Below are 25000 nucleotides of genomic sequence, written 5' to 3' on the forward strand. Positions count from 1 at the left end.
GACCTTGAGGTTGAATTTGAAATCTGGTTGGTTGACGACAGTCACGTTGCTGATAAAATCAAGCTCCGCATATTCATGGGTTTGCATTGCAATTTCACAGATTTTTTTTTTCAACTAATTCTGTTATTTGATGAAATTCACCTAATTGCTTTTTCTGGTGGCATCTTGGTGTCAAGGAAGTGAGTTGAGGCGTATCAGTTAGCACAGCGAAGGATAATTTCTACAGAGAGAAAACACAATGAGGTGGATTTGTTTCAACGTACATCATATGTAAGTCATTTAATTAACATTGTAAGATGAGTTTGAAGTGATAGCAAAATATTTTAGAACCATAGTTTTGGGTATAATTCGATTTAAAGCTATTAGTGTACGCAATTTTTAGTGGCGGTGTCAGTGACCCGCGGGGTTTCGCTTCTTGCATTGGATTTGTTAAACTTGAGCCATGTAGTGTAAATCAAGCCTCCAAATTGTTTTAGTGGTCAAATATCTGATGTTGATGTAATATATTTCACCTTGTTGGGTTGCAATTGTATAGACAGCTGGTGGTGCACATAAAAAATGGAAGTGAGATCACGCGAGTGGTAGGGGGGTAGTAAATCCGGTATCTTTTGTCTACAATTGATTTTGAAAGGAAAAGCGTGTGACATACAGTCAATTAATTCCTAATGAAATTTAATCCAATCCAGAGATTACTGTTCTAAAGAACAGTTACAGGCCACAATAAAAAGAACATCATGTAGGGGTGAGCGATATGGCAAAAATATCATATCACGATTTTTAAAAAATAAAATCACGTTCATGATTTTATCATGATTCTTTTTTTACATCGTTTTTTTAAGACTAATTTCTGACCATTTTCCTCATGTTAAACATATACAGCATGTTTAAAATGTATATAAAACTCTAAAAGAAAAGAAATGACATTTTAAGACAGCCAAGCTTTCTGAACAGATTTTAATTTGAATAGTGACATTTTTTATCAAAATGTGCAGTGAATGTAAACATAAAAGGTAACAACGTAAACATAAAAACACAGCTCGTAACGCAGGTCCAGTACTTTGAAGAGTCTTTTAAAGCCCTCGTTTTCCACTGTTTTAATGGGAATCATGTCTTCAGTAAGGTAATAAGTCACTGCCTCCGTTACTTCTTTACACTGCTTGCTTGTTTTTTCATATGGAGTGCTCTTGTTAAATGACTGTGTTACCTTGGGTTGTGTTAGCTTGGAGCTAGCGACTGCCTCTGGCTACCATGTGTCTGATCTCCGTTTGCTTTGGCTGTCGGCGCTGACGTCCGAACCGAGTCTCTGCAAACTTTGCAAGTAACTGGTTTGCGCTTTCTCCTCCGAGGAAAAGCCCAACCAAGTCGACACTGTGGATATGGAGTTTCTTTTCGGGACCAACTCTGCTTTGTGGTGACTTTCTGCTATAGCTTCCCGCTATACAAACAAACAGGGAGGCGGGGAGTGTCACGTACGGTGCACTGTGCGTGCTGTGATTGGTTGGTCGGGTCCACGCGTCAGCGGCTTTGCGCCGCCATAGAGCTAAACTGTTTAGAACGTGCCATGTAGATGATCAAAAGATCTTTCGGCTTTATGAGAATCGTGAACACGTTAAACCGCTTAGCGATCTAATATCGTCATATCGCCCACCCCTAACACCATCTCTGGAATGTGGTCCAATAGAAAGGTTTTGTCAATGTTTTGAATGACACTGAAAGTTGGATTGCAAACCAGTCTTTCGCCACAGAACACATTAGAAATAATCTCCATCATAAAACTTTTAACAGGGCCTGATATTAACGGTGACCGGATGCCCCAGGGTAGTATGGCACTGTGTCAGGCCACCACTTACAGATGCTGGCCTGAGCAGGCTGGTACAAATTTATACATGGCCGTGAACTCAATTCAACTCACTTCACAATAGCAGCAATTTGTCAGAGAACGGTTCATGCACGAAAACTCTTCAGTCTTGGAGAGTGGGCCAAAATATCTCGAGAGAAACATAAAAATGTTTGATTTCAGTTGTTGCTGCTGAGTGTGACCCAACCGGTTTTTAACTGGCAAGCACTTTTTCACACAGTCAGGTCGCTATGAATAGTTTTTCATTAATTCATGAAATCATTTATAATCTGCATGTTATGTTTACTGTGGTTATCTTTGTCGGATATGCACATTTGTGTGATTATCTTCAACATTAAAGTGGAGAAACGATGTAAAAAAAAAAAAAGATTAAAACAATTCAATGAAAATTTGTTTCATGATATTTTTTTTAAATCATGCATGTTTATAAAATGTTTAAAAAAATGAATCTTACAATATATCACACTACTTTATTTAAAAATAATAATACAAGTATGACTGCAACTAATACAATACAATACAATTTTATTTATATAACGCATTTCATAACAGCTGGAGCTGTAACAAAGCACTTTACAGACAGTAGACAATAAATAAAGACAATAAAAGGCAGTAATGCACAAGTATTAATACATTTACTTCACATGTTTGTTGTACGGTATGTGCATAACTTGAATTAGACGAGGGCAAATGATTACTTTAATAATAGATTATAAACTGTCAAGTGTTTTTTCGATAAACTGAATACAAGCAAATTAAATTTCCAGCCATTTACAATCAGGACATTATTTCAAATTGTAAGTGCAGGAAAAGCACACACATTAATTGATATGATTTGTGTTTGGTCCGTGACATGTCAGAAAATATGCAAAGTTAAGAAGTCTCAAAATGATTAATCAATTATAATTGTCAATAAATTTTATAATCGACTTGAGATTTAGATTTTTTGAAAACTGATTTTTGTTTTGTTTCAATATCTTTAAGCAATTAGTGTGTGCTAACCTGCTGAAAATTGAATTGATTGAATCATGAACACAACGCGAGCTTCAATTTTTCTGTATGTGGCCCTCTGGAAAAGGTTTAGACATCCCAAAGTAAACAATGTTTGTTTGTTGTAGTCATGTGCTTGTGCCATGTCACTAGTGTGAACTTAAAGGAGCAACCGGCGCGGTGGTCGAACTAGCCTCAGGTGACACAGGCAGGTATGTAAGCACGCCATTTAGCGCTAATCAGCTACCGGGCGTCGTTAGTGGCCTCGCTCCTCTTGTCCGAATTTGTGTTGTCTCGCCATCGTTGTTGTGCCGACACTGCGGTGTGACCATCTGCTCTCTGGTGTCACACGATGCGGTTCGCCGAACGGAAATGAAATTCTCCAGCTGTGCAGGCAAACGGCCGGCTGCTAGCTCATCAAATAAATGGTGGCGATGGGAGCGGGAAGTGTTCATCCTGAAAGCAGACAATAAAAAATGAAATTTAAAAAAAATCATGAATGTGTTTGTGAAGCTGAGAGGGAGGTTTGTTTTATTCCAATCGGCCCTCTCTCTGTTGATGATGAGGCTGCATTTTCAGACATTCCCTTGCTCTAATTGGCAGGCTTCCAAGCATGGATGTGACCGTTGACCAGCCGTGCAAAATTCAACCGCTACTTCCTTGTTTCAGAACCGAGACTCGGCTGTAGCCTGGCACACGTTTAACGAGTTTGAGGGACCCCCCCATGTGACAAGGAGAAACTCACCGTGTGTTGACTGGTCTGTCTTTGTGGACCAGTTATTTCAAGAACAACTCACCTGTTTGCAAGTTTTGTGTGCCAAAATGCCGCAAGTTGGCGCCAAAGCCCTAAATAAGTAATAATCGGTGTCAAGAAACTACGCTAACTACTCTTTTTGTGCTTGACAAAAAGAATCCTCTGTTCGATGTGCAGAGTTGAATGGGCATGAGGCTATGATGGTAGTGATTACTTGTGTTGTAGTAGTTAAATAAATACTAAGTTTTGAAATGAATGAGCGTTTTATTAATTGTGACGTCAATATCAATCAAAATAATTGTGAATATTTTTTCTTTTCCATAATCGTTGAGCCCTACCGTTAAGGAGGAATTCAATTTATACCGTACTATAAATTCTAGGCCATATTGCTTAGCCATCTCTTCTAAATTAGGGATTGCATTGAGGGATGCCAAATAGATGAGACCGATTTCTGTCTAAAATGTTAAGGCCTAGATAGACCAATCCGACGTTGACCAACATTGACAGACGCTTACCTCCGTGGCGTCCGGCCGGCTGTCGACATCTCACGCTGGAAAAATACACCGCAACGACTTACAGCGACGCTGACCATTAAAGTACCTTCTGCGCATGTGTGAGATGTAATACCCTTCCGTACCATTGGCGGCGGTAGTCACTATTTCTCATTGTTAGAAAAATCCAACAGGAAAGCTATTGGCCGGGAGCGGATTATAAAAACGTAAACGATGCATTCAGCTATATTCTTCGCTCACAATGAACTTCCACGCAAAGTAAACCCTCACGTTCTTGACACGGTATTGTAAAATACTTACATTGTCAACCCTCGCTCTTGTACTTGTAAGAAGATTAAGGCAGCGAAGGCGTGCTCACTGTTTATCCGCATTCGTCACTTCCCGTTGGTGCTCCGAGCGCTGATTTGCTAACAGCCAATCAGAGTGACCAAATGTCACGACTGGCGACGCCGATTCAACATGCGTAAATGCCCACCAGACACTTCCTGACGGCTTACGACACTACAACGGTGGTCACTACACCAATCAGCTACGACGCTTCCAATGTCAGTTTGGTCTATCTAGGCCTTTAGATGTCGTATCTTCTGTTACAGCCGCGATGCGGCAATTTTGAGTGATCTCTGTGTGAAAGAGGGACAGCTACCTCTCACCTTTGATTGATTGATTCATCAAGAGGTGTGTCCCAACACTTTTGTCCACATGATCTCCCTTTACACATGTTTGTTGTCATCTCCCGACATGTTGCGTTTGGTGCTGCCTGGCGTATGCGGAGCTTGTAAGAGGACGTTGTGAGAGGTTACTTCAGGTCGCCGGCCATGAGCACAAACATCTCCCAATGACACAGCGTTCCGCTTTATCAGTCCCATCCTCGACAAATTACTCGGCCCGCGTCTGTCATTTGTGCAGCCGCCATCCTGTGCCTGTCGGGGGTAAAGTGCATCATGCAGCGGCAGTGCGATCAACGCGGACAAACACCAGCCTTTGCATTAGTGGCTTTGTGTGCAGGTTGCCATGGCAACGCAACAAGCAGAGACCAACGACCAGGTCGAGGGTTTGTGATAGGCGGACGGCCGCGTTTGCTTGATGTTGAGCACCTGTGACGTAATTCCCCGTTACGACATTATCGTTAACGGGAAACGCAAGGGCGGCGGAGGCGAGGCAAAGCAGAAGCGTGAAGTGAGCGTGCACATAAACCCGCCTTCGCTTTTCTGCCAGCGGGTCGCAACTTGCCCGAGACATTAATTCCTCACAAGCTTCAACGTTACACAACAACACTGATGATGGAATTAATAATTTACCTTCATAAAAGACACTCAAGATGCTGTGTAATATTATTGACTCTCCGCTTCTAAATAATCATTTTGACTTCCTATTGTAACCGTTTGTCATAGTGGCTCGATCGCTCTCACTGACATCTTTGGCTTCTTCCCCAAGAGAGTAAACGTTGGCATAGGCTTCAGTGTCTGTTTCAAAGCAGGAAAATTCTGCAGCCTTGCACAGCTTGCATGTCAATCATTGGAAAAATCATTTCACTGACCGGAACAGTTGGCGTTAACTTCTTTTGTGGGAAAAATATTACCGTCAGTCAAGAGCGTATTACCTTTTGTGGCGGCAGCATGTTTGTACTTAGTGTTTTTTTAATTTTTTTTTATCATGTTGTCATATTACATCACCACAGCGATTAATCACATAGATTAAATAAGGCTCAAAAGTTTCCACTGAGGGGGAAGAAAAACACTTGGTGGTTTTATGTCGTTATGGGTCATGCATGTTGTTTTGGCCTCTTGCTTATTTTTTTTTGCTGGAGCCCATGTTTGGTAACGGGCTAATTCTTTGGAAAAAAAAAAAAAAGCCCTACGCTGTCTATGAATGCGTTTCTGGGTCATTGATCAACAAGTGTGTTTGTTTCCGTGCGCTGGGGCATCACTGTTCCAGACAGTCTCTGCATCGACTAATAATATCAGGCTGTTCTAAATATAGTGGGAGCAAACTGGCGATTCAAACTATGGCCCGACCGATAAGGTTATTTTTGAGGCCAAAGTCAATTGTGATATTTGGCAGAAAAAAAACATTCAGATAACTGATTGAAAATAAAAACTGATTAAGTAGAATGCTTTCTTTCAGTATTTATTTAAAGTTTGAGAGGAATTTTCAAAAACATGCAAAAAGGCATTGACTGATGAATTTAACTTTAGCTTTAGGCCATGTACATATCAGTATATTAGCAAAACAATGAGTGAAGCTACTGGCAAAACATTTTTACATGCCGCACTTTAATGTTAAAGGGGAAGTCAACGTAAACATATTTTTTTCAAGAATATGTTCTATGCAAGCCCACTAGTTGAAACAAGGCATTCTGATAAATATTGTGTTTGTGGAATAAGTGTTAAAGCGCTCGTTTTCAACCATCTCCGGGGGCGGCCATTTTGTCTTCTGTCGACTGGAAATGACATCACAAGTGCTCACAACGACCAATCATGGCTCAGATTCAGAAAACAGGTCAGCCGTCAGTGGTCAAACGATCTTTCGGCTTTATGAGATCGTCAACACATTAAAGTCCTTCACCATCTAATGTCATCATATCGTCATATACCCAATTATTTACAAAAAGGTCATTTTTGAGCTGTAATTTTAATACTGTTGATACCACAATATTTCTGCTCACAATTATCAAAATAGAATATTGGCCCTTGTGCAATTTCTGGGCCAAGGAACTACTGAATAGCTTCATTTAGTTGGACAAATAGCCATGCCTAATACAAAAAAGTGCTTTTTTGCCTCCTTGTGGCAGCTACTAACCTTTTTGAGTGGGCGTCAATTACTCACGGATTTTCACAATTTGCCTTAGGGCTTCTAGGAGCTCCCTGTGCTGTACGCCTCACTACCTTATCTTTGGGACAAATTAATGCTCTGACATGATTGTGAGGTATCGCATACCCTCATCTTTATTTTCTTCTCAAAAGCTGTGCTGATCTCATTTCCAAAGAGTTGCAGCGCCGCCATCTGCAAGGATCTGTTAGTCAGTACAGTGGTGTACAAGCCTGAATTTCACAGACAAGCTGGGCGAGACCCTCTTCCATACCTACCTGCCTCAAGAGCAGACAGACAAAAAAAGTTTGTCTGTTTTGGTTCCCAGATGTTTTTAAAAATTCCTTGAAAAACACATGACTTTCGCCTCTGTTTTTCCCCGTTTCGTTTCTTTACAATCCCAAAACGGATCAATGAAGCAGCTCGCATCTCATCTTGTTGATGGCGTCGGCCTTGACAGACTCTCCTTGAAGTGAGCGTCCTCGTTGCTATCACCCGAGGTTAGCATTCACTCCCAGATAGGCCCTATCTCGTCTTGGCCGTCGACTCGAAGGTCGGCTGCCCACCTTGTGACGAATCTGACCTCCCTCGCACCCCTGGCTGTGTGATGCACAAAGTCAGTGAGTCACATTTGTCAACAGGCGCGACATCGGACCAGTCCCGCAAGGTTAATCAGTGATGAGGTCCTGGTCTTTGTGTACAAGTCGTGTCCCTGTTCCTGACTTTAGTTGGTTAGTTAATGACTAATAGCATTATTGTGTTATCATTTTGGGGCCTTTTGTTACCGGGTGGCACAGAGAGACTAGACAAACGATATAATTGATCATTAGAGTCTGAAAGAATTTTTATTTTGAAAATCAGTCGTTGGGAAGGGGGAATGATGAGTCCGAAGAATCGGGGCCTTGAACTTCCAAGAAAAAGAAAGTTGTATTTAAAAGACAATATCAGCAGTCATACTTAAAATACTCTACTTCTCTGATTTTCAGACACAAATCCCGCTCTGCGTAATGTGCGGCGACAGACTCGCAAGTGAAATTAGTCTTCAAGGCTTCCAAATAAGCACTTGTTACCTTGCTTCCTATTTCGTATATCCTATATTTATGAAGCAAGATTTTCTGCAATGACAGTGACCAAAACTAGATAGATAGATTGATCCTTTTCAGCAAATTATGCTGTTGCAGCAACTCACACAGATAGCAACATTCATGCAGCTATAATTCACTTAATATATAAGTACAAAGAACACCAAAATGGACATCATTAACCCAAACTAAACTACAGAATAGAGTGGATATAAGGAACACACTTGGGTGTCATTGTTTCCTATTACCTCAAGGTAGGACTGGCTCCAAGGTTTGACATTTAGCCTTTTTGAGGGCTGGACCTGTGGGCCTCCATAAGATAAGTTGTGATGGCCCTGTCAGATTGCTGCTACTGGCCTGTGTAGTCATGATATAATAATACATTAAGTTGAATGAATGAATGGTTTATTTGAACATGAAGATAGGGAAAAAAACCAATAATTACAATAACAATGAAAATAAAATATGAAAAAATAAAAAATAACAACAATCAAAACTAGCCAAAGCACACCTAACAAAAGTCTTCCATACTCAAAAGGGAGTGGGAAGAAGTCTCAATTTATTAAATCCCACCCCTTCTCCATTTTTTTCTTCATTTATATCTCTATTCATCATTCATGGTAAAAATAATACTAATGATAATAATAATAGTTGACATGATTATTTAATATTTAGGGTCTTAATGATGTGTTATTTAAGCCTTTAAGAATATATTACTTCTGTCTTGATGGTTATTTTGCTATCTAGGTATGTATCCGTAGGCTTGGGCGATATGGGCTAAAAAAATATACCTTTATTTAAAAAAAAAAAAAAAAAGAAAACTAACAATAATTTGACATCTTTATTCTGTCTGATAATTGAGGATTTTTAACCTGAGATGCGCAAAAAAACGCGTGCAGTGCGTTAAAATGGTCTGATCAATTTAAGTCGAAAACTCAAAATATTTATTCATAAAATTTGTAAGGATTTACAGGAAATGGAAATTCTTGGTTGAAATTGGAAATGAGGAAACCACAACACTGAAAGAAGTTATCATAATAGATTTTCTGCAATGACAGCGACCAAAACTAATTTATGGAATACACTGGTTATACAGTAAGTAACACACAAGTGTCATTTACTCCCATTACACTAAGATAGGACCAGTTCATTGAAAAAAAAACTAACAAGCACAGGACTCCTACTAATTGTCGTAACTAACCCTAACCACTCTGTAATGGTGAGTTGTGTTTTATACTCTTTGTTATTATATTTATGATTGTATGTATTATATTACTTCACATGGAACCGGTCCATGGTGCAGAAAAAAATGTTTTCATTGCACCACTTCGAATCTTTATGTACTCTGCCGGCAACATGACTTTGTTAGCACATCTCCTTCACAGTTTTGAGGTAACTTCCACTAACAACCCAGGCTAAACCTGCTCCTTCCTTACATATAAAGATTTTAGTCTCTCGGTAGAGATGTATTGTTTCAACGTATTTTCACCATTTGCAGGACTGTAAGATGTAATGTATCCTCCGCAATAAATTTGGTTTTACTCTGGGTGATTTTGAGAGTAGGTTCACTATATCCTGACTTCGCTGGTCTCCGTGTGAAAGACACAGGCGAATAAATGTCGTCTCTACCGTTATGCCACTTGTGGGTCATGTGTTCAAATGGGCTGAAAGCAAAATACGTAATGAGTCAGGCATGCTTGTTTTGTGAGGCGGGTGAGTCAGGTATCGCTACACAAATTGTTGTGGAATGTGCGGTGAAGATCTTGTGGACCCAGAATGCTGCTGGGCTGCCTGGAGTGCGGCGAACTACAACCCCCCCTCATCCCCCCGCCACCCTGTCCTCCCTACCACTCTTAGTCCAAACACAACAGTCTGTGGCTCACAACATTGCGTCAGGGACACTCATGGTGACTGTGTCAGGCCTTTGCTCTCTTATCCATGTTCTTTCTTGTCTGCCTCCCTCGCGTCATCCATGTTGACACCGAGGCTGAGAAAGCACGGTAATGATTGCCGAAATGACTCACCATGGTACTCTCTCCCTGTGTCCAGGTCTGAGTGTGTCCACTGAAGCATGAAGCGGGAGAGTAGCAATGACGATGTCAGGCCTCATCTGCAACCTGAGTGTGTTTACAATAATTGACAGGTTGGTTCTAATGTTGTTTTTTTAACGTATAACATATTTGATACGTTTTGTCAAGTCACTTTCTTGGAATCAGCTGTACAATCGTCCCTATATTGCTGTTCCCTTTTTTTGTAATTATTATGCTTATGTCATGGATTATTCGCTATATTGCAGGATTTTGCCATGTTTATTTTTCCGCATAGACTGTTACTGCAGACTCACATAGAAATGTGAGCCAGGAGGAAAGAGTGTGTAAAAGAGGGCAATTTTCTTATGTTTGGGATGATTTCACAGATACAAATGGCTAAAGTTATACAACTACATTTCTGTGGTGAAGTAAACGTTAGTTAATTTTTTCAAAAAACTCTCGATAATTTGACGATATTCCACAAAAACTATTTTAAATCTGCACCTGCTTTACAGACCCATTATGGATAGTTTGTGAACATCTCTTTTAAATTACATCTTCTGCAAAACATAATGATATTCTATGACAATATTTAACAATAAAGAACAAAAAATTATGTATAGACCTACATTGATTTTTGGGAATATTTATGTCATTTAAATTTCTCTGCTGTTATCCCATCATGATATGACATTTTGAGCTGCAGTAAGTTCTGGTGTACCACTGCCAACTACTAGAGCAATCAGAATGAGAAAAAAGTGTTAACTACAGCAATCAGAATGAGAAAAAATGTATTTGATAAGTGACGTGTGAAGAAGTGTCACCCAGCGAGAGAAAAAAAAAAATTCTCATACATTGGCCACCAAGTAAAGTTGAATAACAAAACTGCAATTTACCAAAAAGTGCATTTTCCCACTCGTTCATCGCTGTGATATGTAGACTTGTGACTTTATTCATGTTTGGGTGTATCCTGGCGTCACACTAATAAGCCGTCGTAGTTTGTGCAACTTGCCTCGGGAATACAGGCTAGTTATGAATGATGCGGCCCACAAGCGTGTAAATTGAATGTTGACCGATCATCCAGGATGTCACGTTTGACTCGCTCGCTAAAGTACTGAATGCGTGTGTGTGCGTGAGTGCGTGCATGCGTATTTGTTGATTCAACTCGGCGACTGTTTTCGAGTGTGTGTACGTGTTTAAGATTTTGTTTTGCGTGCTTGCGCGGTCGCCAAGTTTTCCTCGTAATCCATATGGCTCGTGGTGCAACAGAATTGCTCTTCACGGTGACCGTTTTGGCACATCTGACAATGTTATTCCCACCGACGTCAGTCTTGTCAATCCCAAACTATTTACAGACTACGGACGACGTGGACTCGCACCTCGCTATGAATCCCGCTAGACACTCTTCCACGTTTGAAACAGCTCGGCTGCAGTGTGGACAGAGTCACGTGACCGGGTCCTGCCCACTGATTCGACGAATGATGTTCACTTCCTCCTCCTCTGCCGTCAATGCGCCCTGATTTTCAGCATTTCCTCATACTTTGCGGCTGTCGACTGACTCGAGTCGTTATGCTTTTAGAGGCAGTATTAATACTCGATAATGTTAAATTACACATCGTGAAAGCAAGATTGACGATGATATCGATGACGATATATATCGCCCACCTCTATAATTTAATATAGACTAGCGCCGATAGTAATAATGAATTGTAATCCCTCTACAGGTGCTTATGGTAAAGGGAAGATACACACAACCACTATGCAATTTCGATCGTAAAATACCAGTAAACACACAAGCACATTCTAAGATGGCCTCAACTGACACCGTCTCTCGACTAGCTAAAATTTATCGGGTTAACGGTCTGCCAACTTCTCATTCACTGACTTCCATGTCACTCAATAGGCCTGTACACATTCAACGTCATAAATAGTGCAGTGTAGAACTTTAGGACCGCGACCCCAAGCAGACAAAAACCAAAGCAGGGCACTTTACCTTTTTTTTGCCGGTCCGTCCTCCGTCCACGACCTGGGTTGTCCCTCCGTCTTTATTCATAAGAATGATCATCCTCCGACCCCATCCGTCCTCGTCCTTTTGAAGCGCTTCTGTCCTTACATTCCATCGCCCTCGTCAATGAAATGGGCATCCACTAGAGGGCAGGCTATGTCTAAGAGAACAATACTGCAGGGAGGGAACGCACATGAAAAAGACCACTCCAGTGTTGTGCAGTCTTGCTTTTTAAAAGAACCCAACACACCACGTCAGCCGGGACTTGACCCGTTTAGGGACAATTAGAGGGAAGGACAAAAACCTACCTCCGGCCTTGCTTAGTCCGTCCTTTTTAAAAGAGTTCTTGTCCTTCGTCCGACCGTCCACAAAATGGGCGAGCATTTCCTCCCTGGGAATGCCCAGCTCTGACAAAAGTAATACCTGCAATACAAATGCATATAGTTTGGTATGAATTGCATGAAACATTGAAATATAAATAAATGTTAGGTTGCTTCTTCGTGGTATTCATCTATTGTTGCAGTGGTCTGGAACGGAACCCCGGTTACTGTACTCACAGTGTACCTCTCATGTCCTTTTTTTGTTTTTTTAGTATTAACGGTGAGGGCAGAACATTAGCCGAATGCAGTGTTTCCTGGCCTTTCTTGAGCCGATGAACACAATTTAACGTTAAGACAAAAAGGAAGAAAAATGTCACAAAAAATATATACAGTACTCTCAGTAGTCTCAGTTTACTCACAAATTTACCTAGTGTGAAATCTGGGCCTGTGTAGTTCAACACAAAACTATTGTTCGGTAGTATGAATAGCGATTAGCAATAGATGGGAATAAAGGTTAGTTGTGCCGTCTGTTGGAAGAGCATTTAAATCTTCTGCATGACACTACACATCATTAAAATGAAGATTTATTTTACTAAATTAATCGTAATTTTCATGAGGATGATGTGTGAAAAAAAGCTAAATTGAACCTTTGTGAGCACGAATAGGCAGGGGTTCACTTTACACTTGTATTTAGGTTAATTAATGTTAAAATCTAATAAAGAACGTAGCCTATACACCTAAAAAAAAAAACACGTTTTTGCGATGGTGATAGTTAAAGGTTCAATGTGAAAAAGGCAGCTATGATTGAAATCTAAAACAGTGACTTTTTTTTAATGTTTTTCCCTACACTAGTGTTGCGTGATCGCAATGTGAGCTCCGGCCGTCGTCTTCTCCACGCCACTCCTCAGCCTCACTCAGCAGCCAATCAAATGCACACGGACAATAAGCTGGCCAATCATGGCAAGCAAGGTCAGCGGTGACGGACGAGCTCAAATGGCCGCCGTAAACCTGCAGGCTCAGCAGCAGCAGCAGCAGCAGCAGCAGCAGCAGCAGCAGCAGCAGCAGCAGCAGCAGCAGGGAGCAGCTGGTCACCTGGGCCCCAAGAGCCGCCTCAGTGCCGGGGGTCATGGCGTCAACAAGAGCAACCCCGGGCCAAAGGCCCCCGGCCAAGCTGCCAGCAGTATCGGAGGAATGCTCAAAACCAAAAGCAAGCGGGAGAGGAGCGTGTCTGTGGACTCTGGTGAACCACGACACACTGCTCCTAAAACCCTGGAGGCTGATGCCAAAGCAGGTGAGAGATATTTTTCATATTAGCATGTCCTGCAATTTCAACTCAGCCCAAAATGGACGCATTGTGGAAAATTGACTTAATTGTTAAGCCCTCCAGTAAGCCCTGACTGTTCGAACTTGAGTAATTGACAACCCCCGAAAAAGTTTTATAATGGCTTATAATAATAATGATAATAGTAATAATGATAATGGTCATCTTACATTGCCCTTAAAAAGGATTGGCTTACAATTTTTTAAGTGACTTTGAAAAAAAAACGATAAATGTGTATTGTTTAAATGAATTGTAAAAAACGTTTATTATTGTTCTGATTTGTATTTTAAAAACATATTTTAAACGCGTCTGCTTAATGAGCTGTGTAACACCACATATCAGTTAAAAAGAGTGTCTCCACCTATGACCCGGAAGGCAGGCTGAATGAAATCCTCCATTTTCCAGGGTGGCCCGAGTTCTGCGTCATTATGTCAACGCCAAAATGTTAGCAGAGTTGCAGTCTTGACAGATGCACAGATTGGTCTTAGTTTCTGTTTGGTCCGGTGATGTTGACGCTGTATGCGCCACATACACAGATCTGTAACAATACTGTTAACACTTGACAAAGTTTCATTCGGTGGATTGGTGAAGTGCTGCAGCCATGAGTGAAAATATTTATGTTCTCTATCTTTACGAGCGAGATATGGTTTAATTAGCTAATGGAATAAATTCATTTGCAGTCTTGACGAGGAGGGGTGAACATCACCTGCTCCGGAGGAAATTTTAGAGTATCCAATAACCAAAGCTGGGCATCGGCCCTCCGTCCCCGAGTTTCGGTCCTGCATATTCAATCGACCCACGTGGTCTCGGCCCGTCCCTCACCAGCGACAGCCAATCGCCTTCGAGAACGTAATCTTCACGCAGGCGCCGCACAAGTAGACACGCCGCCAAACAAAGAAAAAATATCAAACAAAAACAACAGACTCACGCACACGCACAGCGTTGTCATCTGTGAAATAATAAGAAGAGACACCCTTTAATTTTTTATTGTTTCCTTACTCGACCGCGTGTCAGGAGTGCGGCACCTGCATGTGACGTTGTATCGGTTAAGTCAGTTCTCAACGCCAGTTGGCGGACTCTGACCGACTGGGACCACGTGGGTTGATTAAATATGCAGGACGGAAACTCGGGGACGGAGGGCCGATGCCCAGCTCTGCCAATAACACTACAAAAGTGACTAGATTTGATGCTTGTCGCTTTTTAAAAGAAAGTTAGAGATGTCGAATAAGTTGGCAACACTAAGTAGTTCTCCCTTCGTCGCAAGGCCCTGGCTCTGCCCCAAGTCATCAAGGTCTGAAAACCTGTATTCTGCAATTGAATGGCATGGAACCGCCTCGTGATTCGAACCAGTAAATGTCAAGTGTTAATAAGACACTTGGAACTGTTTGTAATAGTGAAAAATGCATCAAATCTCTTTTATTTGTGCCTCTCTATCAGTTTTAATCTAGACAAAAACTCTAGATGACATGCCTTCTTCACCTCCTCCACGACAGGAAGTGAACGTAATAGCACAGAAAATGCCCCGACCTTTCAGCGAAGCGGCAGAATTTCCTCCCTCCATTCCCACAAGGCTCCAGATAGTGGCAATGACGTGTTTCACATGAAAACACGTTGTGTTCTCTCTCACAAGGTCATGAGCCTGTTTGAGTTCCCCTTGTTGAAAAAGATGAGTTTGGTGTACTTGTTGCTGGGGTCACATGCAACGCCATGTCCAACAGTAATATGCTTCAAATAACATCATCCATTTTCTATGCCACTTATCCTCATGACGGATCATCTTTGGTCCATGATCAGTACAGTTACGCACGATCCGCAGAATGGTTGGTGGGGGGAAAAAAACCGACACGTTCACATTAACCCATTAAAGCCAAAAGCGCCTGGCTCAACAGCTCCCCAAAACCTAAGGTCGTCTTTGGAATTATCCTTGAAAACCTGAAGTTTTGCCAAAAATTCAGCACCTACAAAATAAAATCTCAACCCCTGTAGCAGATAGAAACATCATTCCAAAAGAATTTGAGAGCTTAGACGTGGCCCGAGTTTATTAATCTTTCCTGTTTCAATCGAAGATGTAAAAATAAAAGTGTCTGTGCAAGAGAAGCAATATTTTTGATTTAAAAAATTGAATGGTAATTACCATCCTCTATTCTGTAACAAAGACGTCGATATTGTCATTGTCTACAAACATATCTCAACCATATATCACGTTTGACTGGTTCCACTGGTTCACAAGCACGTCGTCTATGCCGCTGCCGTTACTCTTTTCAGAGCTCCCGCGACCGACGCGTCCACCATTATGACTCGAAAGAATTCGAGTCATAACATCCTCCTCCTTACGATACCATCACGTGTATATTCTGATGTATTTGCTTGGTTAAGAGACAGAGAATTGGATTTTTTTTTAAAAGAAAATGGTGTATACGCTCCCCCAGCTTTGAGGGTAGAAAGACGCAACAGCACTCTTGTGGTAGAAACACGCGGTTATGCGCTCCCGGCCTTAATAGGTTAAGGCAAGGTGATTAGTCTGTATTCACTTTAATAACAGCAGAGGAAGTTGAAACCCCTCATGGATCACGACAGCTTCTGTACGGGGGGGGGGATTGCTCCGTTACCTTTGTGAATGTGACATGCTTTCTCTTGGTCCATCACAGAATTAAAAAGGTGTTTGTCCTGACTCCTGGTCTGACCAATAGGAGCGCTCCCTGGACCGGGCGTCTCCGCCCATCCGTTCAGAGACTGACTGTTCGGATATTTTATTTTATGCCCTCCGAAAAGGTTCATCAGAATCACACAATGTTACAACTCGTGTTTGTCTTTGTTCGTTGAACAAAGGACCACAGGTCATAAACCTGAAACAAACAGATAAAAATTATTTCACAATGATGCAGTTATCTTTTAATGAATGACATATGTTAGACTAATAAATTACATTTTAAACAATTATTATATCAGATATATATTTACAACTCTTGTCAAGTCATTGCCACTGTTGAAAATGTATAGCACATAGTGTTTATTTTAACAACACATTTAATTTTATTTTAATGAAACCTAATCACAATAATTTCATATTTTGAAATAAGGCCAGAATCGGCCGATACAATACTTGATAACGCTTCTCCCCAATTCCTTAATAAAATACATCAATGCGGGAATTAGAATAAGAGCCGCACTCATTAACACAGGCATTAGTTGAGGACAAATTAAAGAGAATAACATCAGTATATTTGCTCTTTCACTTTCCGTTCAATTGTCCTTGATTTTTGTGAGGGGATCAAAGGGTTACAAATTGAAATGAAGGTTAAGCCTGCCTTCATCTGAGCTCCACATGACTGTGCTGCAAAAAGCAAGACAAGGCCAGTGAGCAAGGCAAACAAATTGGCTCAATGACTGATTTTATTGTGAAAAGAATCTCGTAGCCCTTGGCAACATAACATTTGCAGGAAAACAAGCCATCACTGGCATTTAATTGGCAGGGGCTCCCTCTGCTGCCTTTTGTGTGTATTAATCCTGCATTCACAGTACTACAGATCTGATGTTGGTTGACCTCAAAGTTGCTGTAATTAAAAAGAACAAAAACAAATAATGGGCAGTAGGATTGTTTGTTCCACACTTACACTGACTTAACTGTGCAGGCAGTGTTTAAGTAACATTTTAACATTGCTAAATGTCACAAAAATATAGAGATGTTAACCGTTGCATTATAAAACTAGAATAAAGAAAAACTCCTCACCCTTGAATGTGCATCCCACACTCGAAAATATTGAGGCAACAGGCAGTTTGTTTGCAGGGCGATACTGTCGCGTCATTGCAATGTGATGATCAAATGTGTTGCTCACATATATTTAATACTGACGACATAGTGGTCCGAAGCTCTGACTCGGAGTTGTGAGGTTCTGGGTTCGAATCCCATCTGTGGCCTTCCTGTGTGGTGTTTGGCCCCAGGGGTCTGCGAGCCTCAATTTTGAGCTGTATTTGTTGTATCGTTTAAAAAAATGTATACCATACTTACCTGCATAAAGTATCTATGGGTACTGGCGCCTCAATAAAACAAGTACACAGTTTTATTTATTTGTTTTATGGTCAATGGTGTTTCACTTACATACGTATCGCGCTTTTCCACCTATTAAGGCACTCATAGCGCTTCACATTGAGTTCACGTTCACCTACTGATGGCGCAGCATCAGGAGCAACTGGGGTTTCAGTATCTTGCTCAAGGACACTTCGACATGGTCACACGGGCCGGGTATCGAACCCACAACGTCGGGGGTTGGGAAACGACCATTCTACCACTGAGTCATGTCACCCCCAGAATAAAGGCATCTTTTCTCGAATAAATAGCGTAATAGTGCTAGAATGAAGTTGCATTTTTGAAAAGTCCCTTGTAAAATGTGACTTTCTTCCCCCAAACTTTTACTACAATATCATATTACTACTTTATCTTGGGAAAATAATACTTTACTGTCATATGATATCTTTTTAGCACAACAATATACGACTTGATTCTAGTAAGATGACCATGATTTACCCCGACAAAATAAATCATTGCTCTTTTCATGAAAAGTACCACTTTATTCTCATAACTTCTTTTTCTCCCTCCAAAAATGATAACTTTTTTTTCAGGGAACTGGGCAACTTTTTAATCCCTTGAATATTTAAGGGGGAATACACTTTATAGTTTCATTTAATTGGCATGAGTATTTTAAAGGGTCCTTGGAAAAATGTCTTCCCTGTCAGGGATCCCTGGACCCAAAAGTTTGAGCCCGCCTGGTTTAAAGAGAGGACAATATTCGCAGTTTTTTTCTGTATGTGTGTTGAAGAGGGTGTGACGCGCAGTAAGCGTCGTTGTGTTCTGGAGAAGAAGCAGCCATACAGTGGAGATGAGTGGTGCTCCGGACCCGACACGGAGGACGACGAAGACAAGCCACGCTCGACAACTCAACGTGAGTCAGAAATCACTTATGTTTCATTTACAGTGCTGTGAAAAAGTATTAGCTCCCTTTCTGAGTTCTGTTTTTTTTTTTTTTTTTTTCCTGTTTGGGTTCTTCAAGCCAACTTTAACATCTCACAAAGACAAACCAAGCAAATCCAGTTTTTGATAAGTTGAATTCAGTTTCACTGGCCACGCCAAAGCCTGATTACCACTAGATTTGTTGAATCAAGAAGCCCCTTAATAGTACCATTCAGACAACATGAAGTCTGCTTCACAAAAGAAACATACCGCAATCCAAAGAAATTCAAGAACATGTGAAGCACTGGTGTATTTTGCAACATGAGCATAGTCCTTCAAAATGTCTATTTTCTTGCAGGGGAGCGAGTGCTGTCAGGACCCAGGCAGGGGCAACCTGATCATCCGCCTGCGGGGTTCGCCACATCTGAGCCTGTAAAAGTTTGTGGACCAGGACCTGGACTGAAGCCAGGACCGCTTGCACCTCAGTCCTCACAGCAGTTGTTGTATGTCTTTACAACCGGCATGGCCAACAGGTAAGCCACCATTTACAGATGTAAAAAGACAGGTCAGCTCGAAAATCTAGATTGAGGTTGTACCACTTGTTGATACTCATTCTTTAAAATTTTGCTTCAACAGTGCTGCAGAGGCAGTAATGAAAGGAAAGATGGATTCCATTCTTCAGTTCCACCAGCAAAATGTTCCACGAACCAAGTTAGAGCAGGTCAGCCAACAACAAATAAATCAGATATACAGTACGTTGCATTTTTTGGGGTGCCATACTGAGGGCTAATTTACAGGGGGAAAAATTGAAAAAGTGTTACATGGAGATAATTATGTTTACAATGTTTGAGAAGTTAAGCATAGATTGTAAACCAAAGCAACTTATGTTCGCAAACTTTGAATGGAACTGCATGTGCGTCTGTGTTCTGCATGCAAGTCAAAAGCGCTCTGTATACACACTGCGGAAACTATAAAAGTGAAAAGGGTGAAAACAGGGTGACTTTCAGCCACACTGTCTAATAGAGTGCCTGTTTTGGAGGAAGTATTAAATATATACACAGAGGTGGGCATTTTACTAAAGTTTGTCGGCCCGTCATCAGTCATTTTTTCGAGCCAAACCAAACCGTAATCGTCTGTCGGTCAGTTCCTCATGTTATTTCAACCACGCTTTCCATCAGTAAAGGTCAAAGGTCCGCCAGTCCATTAATTGTCAATCCGGGGGTAAAAAAAAAGTCCAACAGATAAAAATCATCCATCCATTATCTGAACCGATTTGACGAAAATGGTAAATGGTAAATCTACACTGTAGATAGGCTCAGCTTCAGAAAACATGTCAGCCGTGATTGGCCTGAGCAGTTGTGATGTCATTTTCAGTATATAGAAGTGACAAAATGGCCGCCCCCCGAGATGGCTAAAAACGGGTGGATTAACTCTTATTCAACAAACTCAATATTTATCAGAATGCCTTGTTTCAACAAGTGGGTTTGCATAGAACATATTCTTGAAAAAATAGGTTTGGGTTGACTTGCCCTTTAACCATAATCTCGTGTCACATTGTTGGCAAAAATAAAATCCTGGTGGATTAAAATGCTTCCTAATCCTCGTGCAAATCCAAATAAAGTTGCCATGACAATAAATTGTCTTCTTCTTTTTCTATTGTCTAATGTCAGCAAAATGGGCGTCCGTCAGTGACGGACAGACAGAATGGCCACCTCTGCATATACACTCGCACGAACATGACCAGATTAAATTCTTACTCACACACGCTGAAAAGAAAGTTGCATATGCAACCATTTTGGTTGCTGTCTTGAGCCCTGGTAATGTAACTCTGTCATAAATAAATCAAGGATCCCCTGTATTTGAGGGATTCATAATCATCAATGAACTGGTATTTATGTATTTTGTTATTATTTTGTTTGACACAGGGCCACGCACTGGCGAGGATTGCAGAGAAGGTGAACTCCAGTGCCTCTCCACCTGCAGGCACCCCAAAATCCAAATGTGGAACTCCACGACCCAACTCGGCAGGAGGTGGCTTCGCCTCACTTGCGGTGGGAACACCGACGTCAGGGGTCCACTCTGACAGTGATTCCCCTCGGACCAGACATGGTGGCCTCTCCATTAGTAACTCCATTCTCTCCCATAGGCCAGAGGGAGATGGTAAAGGCACACCTTTAGGCCCCGTCTCAGGAAGTGTACATGCTGAGGGTCTTCCCATTGCTAGTCTCTCTCCATCAGGGAGTCCTTCCATCCTGTCTGTACATTTACAGAGCGACATAGGACAGACAAGCAGCCCTGGGAATGCAGGCGGTCTTTCCAAGGAGCAGCTGGAACACAGGAAGCGTTCTTTACAGACTCTGAGGGACATTGAGAGGCTACTTCTACGCACTGGAGCGAGAGGGAGCCCTCATGGCGACACGGGGAGTTCCAACAGTAACCTAATAAATAACGCTTCCGATGTCATTAATAACAATAATAGCGATCAAGGTGCTATTCTTGAGGATGGCCATAACGGTACAAACACTGGAGATTGCATTAGCGGTAGCATGGCGTTGTCGGCGTTGGCCTCTTTGGGACCCATGAAGAAATTTGAGCAACCAATGCAGTCCATAATGTCTCAAACGCAGTCGCTCAGCGCTGCCACGCACAGCCCCGAAATGGACCCTCACCATAACATACCACAGCACCCTCATCATCAACTATCTTCACCTGGCTTAGACATGGGCCCCTTACTTGGAACGGAGGGGCTGACCCAAGAACAAATCGCGTGGCGGAAACTCCAAGAAGAATACTACCAGGAGAAACGGAGGCAACAGGAAATGCAAAATCCCCAGCACTTTAGGATGATGACTGAAATGGGCATGCATGGAGGTCCCATGGTGATCAGGGGACCCCCTCCCCCATATCACAGCAAGCCTGGAGATCAACAGTGGGCTTCTGGAAATATGATGGGAGGAGGAATACCTGGAAATGTACGAATGACGGGCATGCACCAAGAAGGACCTGGACGCCCAAAGTTCCTAGCACATGCACAGAGAGGGCCTCCAGGTGGAGCAGGGTTTCCTGGCAGTCTAGGGGGGATGTTATCTGTTGATGGTCTAGGACCCCAAAGGCCTACTAGGCCAGGGGTATGGCTTGATAATATGCCCAACAACATGGACGGTGGCGGTTCATTTCACGGTTGCTACCCTCCTCAACACTTGCAGGATGACCCAGAACATCTGTTAACCCGTGAGGAATTATTTCGCCTCACGGAGAAGCGGCAGATGCAGGGTCTTCCTAGGTTTGAATTTGACCGGATTATTGCACAGCAGCAACAGGGCAATATGGGATCAAGAATTATGGGAAATCCTGGGGGCCCAGACTTCTCCAATTTGGGTATGGGCAGGGTTCCACCTTCCAATCAAGGGGATCCTATGGACTTTCCTGGTTCACGGGATATGATTGGCTCTCCTGGAGAAGGGCCTCAGATTAGGGACTTAATAGACTCTCCTCTGGGAAGCAACCTTAACCTACAGATGAATATTCAGCAGCAGCATATGACTCTGTCGCAAAAGATCAGAAGGGGCCCAGGAAGAGCAGGGCCTATAAGTGAGTTCTTCAGCCCTGGGGAGATTGCAAGAATACGAGCGTCACAAAATGAAAGAAGAAATATGGGAATGGTCTCAGGACCTGATGGACCCTTTCGTTTTCCAACGCAAGGCCCTTTCTCCGGTGGACCGGGTGAAGGGCCATATCCTCAACAGCATGGTACAGAGATGTTTGGGCCTGAGCTGGAGGGTCGTAATCAGATGGGAGGTACGTCACGGCTCAGTCATATACCAATCACTGGAGACCTCAGAGGAGTGGGTCCCGGTCCTCGGCATCCTACCGACCTCTCAGTCAATGTTCACCCACTGGCCTCTCCTACAGTCCAGCATCCTCACCAGCTCAATTCACCATCCCTTCACCGAGAGCCACCAGCTCATCTTCCCTCTCCATCTGCTCCAGGACAGAAGTCACCCTCGATTATTGCCCCTGCAGGCCCTCACCCCACTCTTCCCCCTGCTTCTGGTGCAGGGACACCTTGCTCTACTTCCATGAAATCACCTCAGATAATGGGCTCTTCGAACCATGACTTGCATTCCCCATCTATCTCACCTGGACGACTTAAATCCCCACCTATGGCTATGGGCTCTCCTGCGTGGATGTCTCCGAAAATAGATCGTTCAAGTCCAGGTGGTCTAACTGGTGTGAGGGCAGCAGGCAACGGAGGAAGTCATTCTGAGACAGGTGCTTTCAAAAAGATCACGTTTTTCACAAGACACTTCAGAGATCACTTGAGGTCGTCATTTATCTTGATACTTTTGGTGACTTTTATTTTGATGTCTTTTTTACAGGGTGTTCAATACCCCCCGGAAGTTCCAACTCCACCCCGAGTAGTCAACCAGGCTCAATGAATCCTAGTATGACATTTGCAACGTCGCCAGATACCCCAAAAACACAGAATCCTTTGTCCTTGATTATGTCTCAGATGTCCAAGTACGCCATGCCCACTACTACTCCCCTTTACCACGACGCAATCAAGACAATAGCAACTTCTGATGACGAGATGCTGCCCGATCGACCTCTTTTGCCCGGTGTCAGCATTGGAGGTATGAACCCAAAAAACACTTGGGGATTAAGTTTTCATTTAATCATTTTGATTCTTGGAACATGAACAGTTCAGTGGTCAAACTATAGAATTCAACACAAAAAACCTGGGAAATAAATTCCAGAGAAATATTGGCCAAAGTTTGGGTTTAGGGTTAAGGTTATGGTTAGGTTTTGGGGGTAAGAGGCAAAGGTGAGGAGTTAAAAGTTAGGTTTGGGGTTTAGTTAGTAAGGGGTTAATCTTGGGAGTAAGGGGATAGGGTTAGTAGTGTAAAGGGTTACCATTATTTTATTTTATTTATTTTTATTAAGGTTCAAGTTATGTATAAGGGTTAAGGTTAGGAGGAAGAGATTAGGGTTAATGATTGGGAGAAACATGCATATAGTATGTTAATTGAAGACTAATGAATGTGAGTGTGAATGGTTGTTTGTATGTCCATGAGTAAAGGATGCATCCATTCTCTTTTTTTCTGTTGCTCATCACCTCCTCCTTCTCTTAAAATGAACAAGTCAGGGCTTTCTTTCAAGATGTGATCTACTTATATCTAAACCAGCAGCAAAAGTCTCCGTGCTTACTTCCCAGGTAGACTGGTACGTCAACACTTTCAAATATGGGCATGTTGCCAACTGAAGTGCCATTGTCTTTCTGATCTGCCGCACGAGCCCTTCACAATGACCGAGTGCAGTGTGAAAAGGGTTTCAGGGGTTACGACTAGAAGTAAATTATTGAGGTTAGAGAAATAAACAGTGGGGGTTAAGGTTAGGACTTCGAATAAGAGGTTAGGAGCGAAGGGTTAGGGTTAGTGTTCACATTGCTATGAATATATATGAATAGGCTACTGGTTAAAGTTTACCCAACTACTCTTGGTTATGTGTAGGTTAGGTAAATTTCACCCTTTCAACAATTCACTCATTCACTGCCAGACATTGTCAGACCCTCTTGCGCTGTTAGAAAAAATTTGAAAAAAAATGGGAAAAAAATATAAATAAATTCCTGGGATTTAATGGCTGGACTGTGAAAAGACAAGAAAAATCGTCAATGTCAGTGAATGAGTTAAAGCGGAAATCAACCCAAACATATTTTTTTCAATATGTTCTATGCATGCCCACTAGTTGATAAACGGCATTCTGATTAATATTGCTTCTGTGGAATATGAGTTAAGCAGCAAAATCCACCCCTTCTTAGCCATCTCAGGGGTGGCCATTTTGTCACTTCTGTTGATTGAAAATGACATCACAAATGCTCAGGGCTCAGGTAACGACCACTCACGACTCAGTTTCAGAAAACAGGTGAGTCGTTACCTGAGCCCTGAGCAACTGTGATGTCATTTTTCAGTTGACAAGTGACAAAATGGCCCCTCCAGAGATGGCTAAAAACAGGGGCATTAACTCTTATTCCACAAATGCAATAGAGTATTTATCAGAATGCCTCGTTTCAACTAGTGGGCCTGCATAGAAGATATTCTTGAAAAAAATATGTTTGGGTTGACTTGCCCTTTAACAGTCTCATCCTAACATGCTGGTTTTGTTACACCAACAGGAAATATTGGGAACACTCCGACATCCCAGATGCTGGTCTCCCAGAGTTCTATCGGTGCCCAAAGTGATTCCCAAAGCCCCGTAGGAATCCCAAGCCAAGGTCAGCAACAACTATCCCACAATACCTCAGAACCTGTGCTGTCTTCCCCAAACACAATGGGCCTTCCTCTTATGAGTTCCACCATCATGGTAGGAGGAAGT

At 42.1% G+C, this 25000-nt stretch overlaps 1 protein-coding gene across 1 annotated transcript in view; it reads left to right on the forward strand.

The window, feature by feature from the left end:
• The first annotated feature begins 13288 nt into the window (after positions 1-13288).
• The window catches only part of bcl9l (bcl9 like), a 13706-nt gene continuing 1994 nt past the window's right edge, over positions 13289-25000 (forward strand). Inside the window, 8 exon segments of the mRNA XM_086034880.1 lie at positions 13289-13327; positions 13329-13650; positions 18498-18620; positions 18987-19161; positions 19265-19349; positions 20554-22900; positions 23008-23262; positions 24801-25000. The exon segment at positions 24801-25000 is cut by the window's right edge and continues 1994 nt beyond it. Of these exon segments, the coding sequence (XP_085891006.1) occupies positions 13289-13327; positions 13329-13650; positions 18498-18620; positions 18987-19161; positions 19265-19349; positions 20554-22900; positions 23008-23262; positions 24801-25000 (3546 nt within the window).

The sequence above is a fragment of the Filicampus tigris genome, chromosome 7, assembly GCF_054856515.1.
Source record: "Filicampus tigris isolate MCC_2025a chromosome 7, RoL_Ftig_1.0, whole genome shotgun sequence".
NCBI lineage: Eukaryota > Metazoa > Chordata > Actinopteri > Syngnathiformes > Syngnathidae > Filicampus > Filicampus tigris.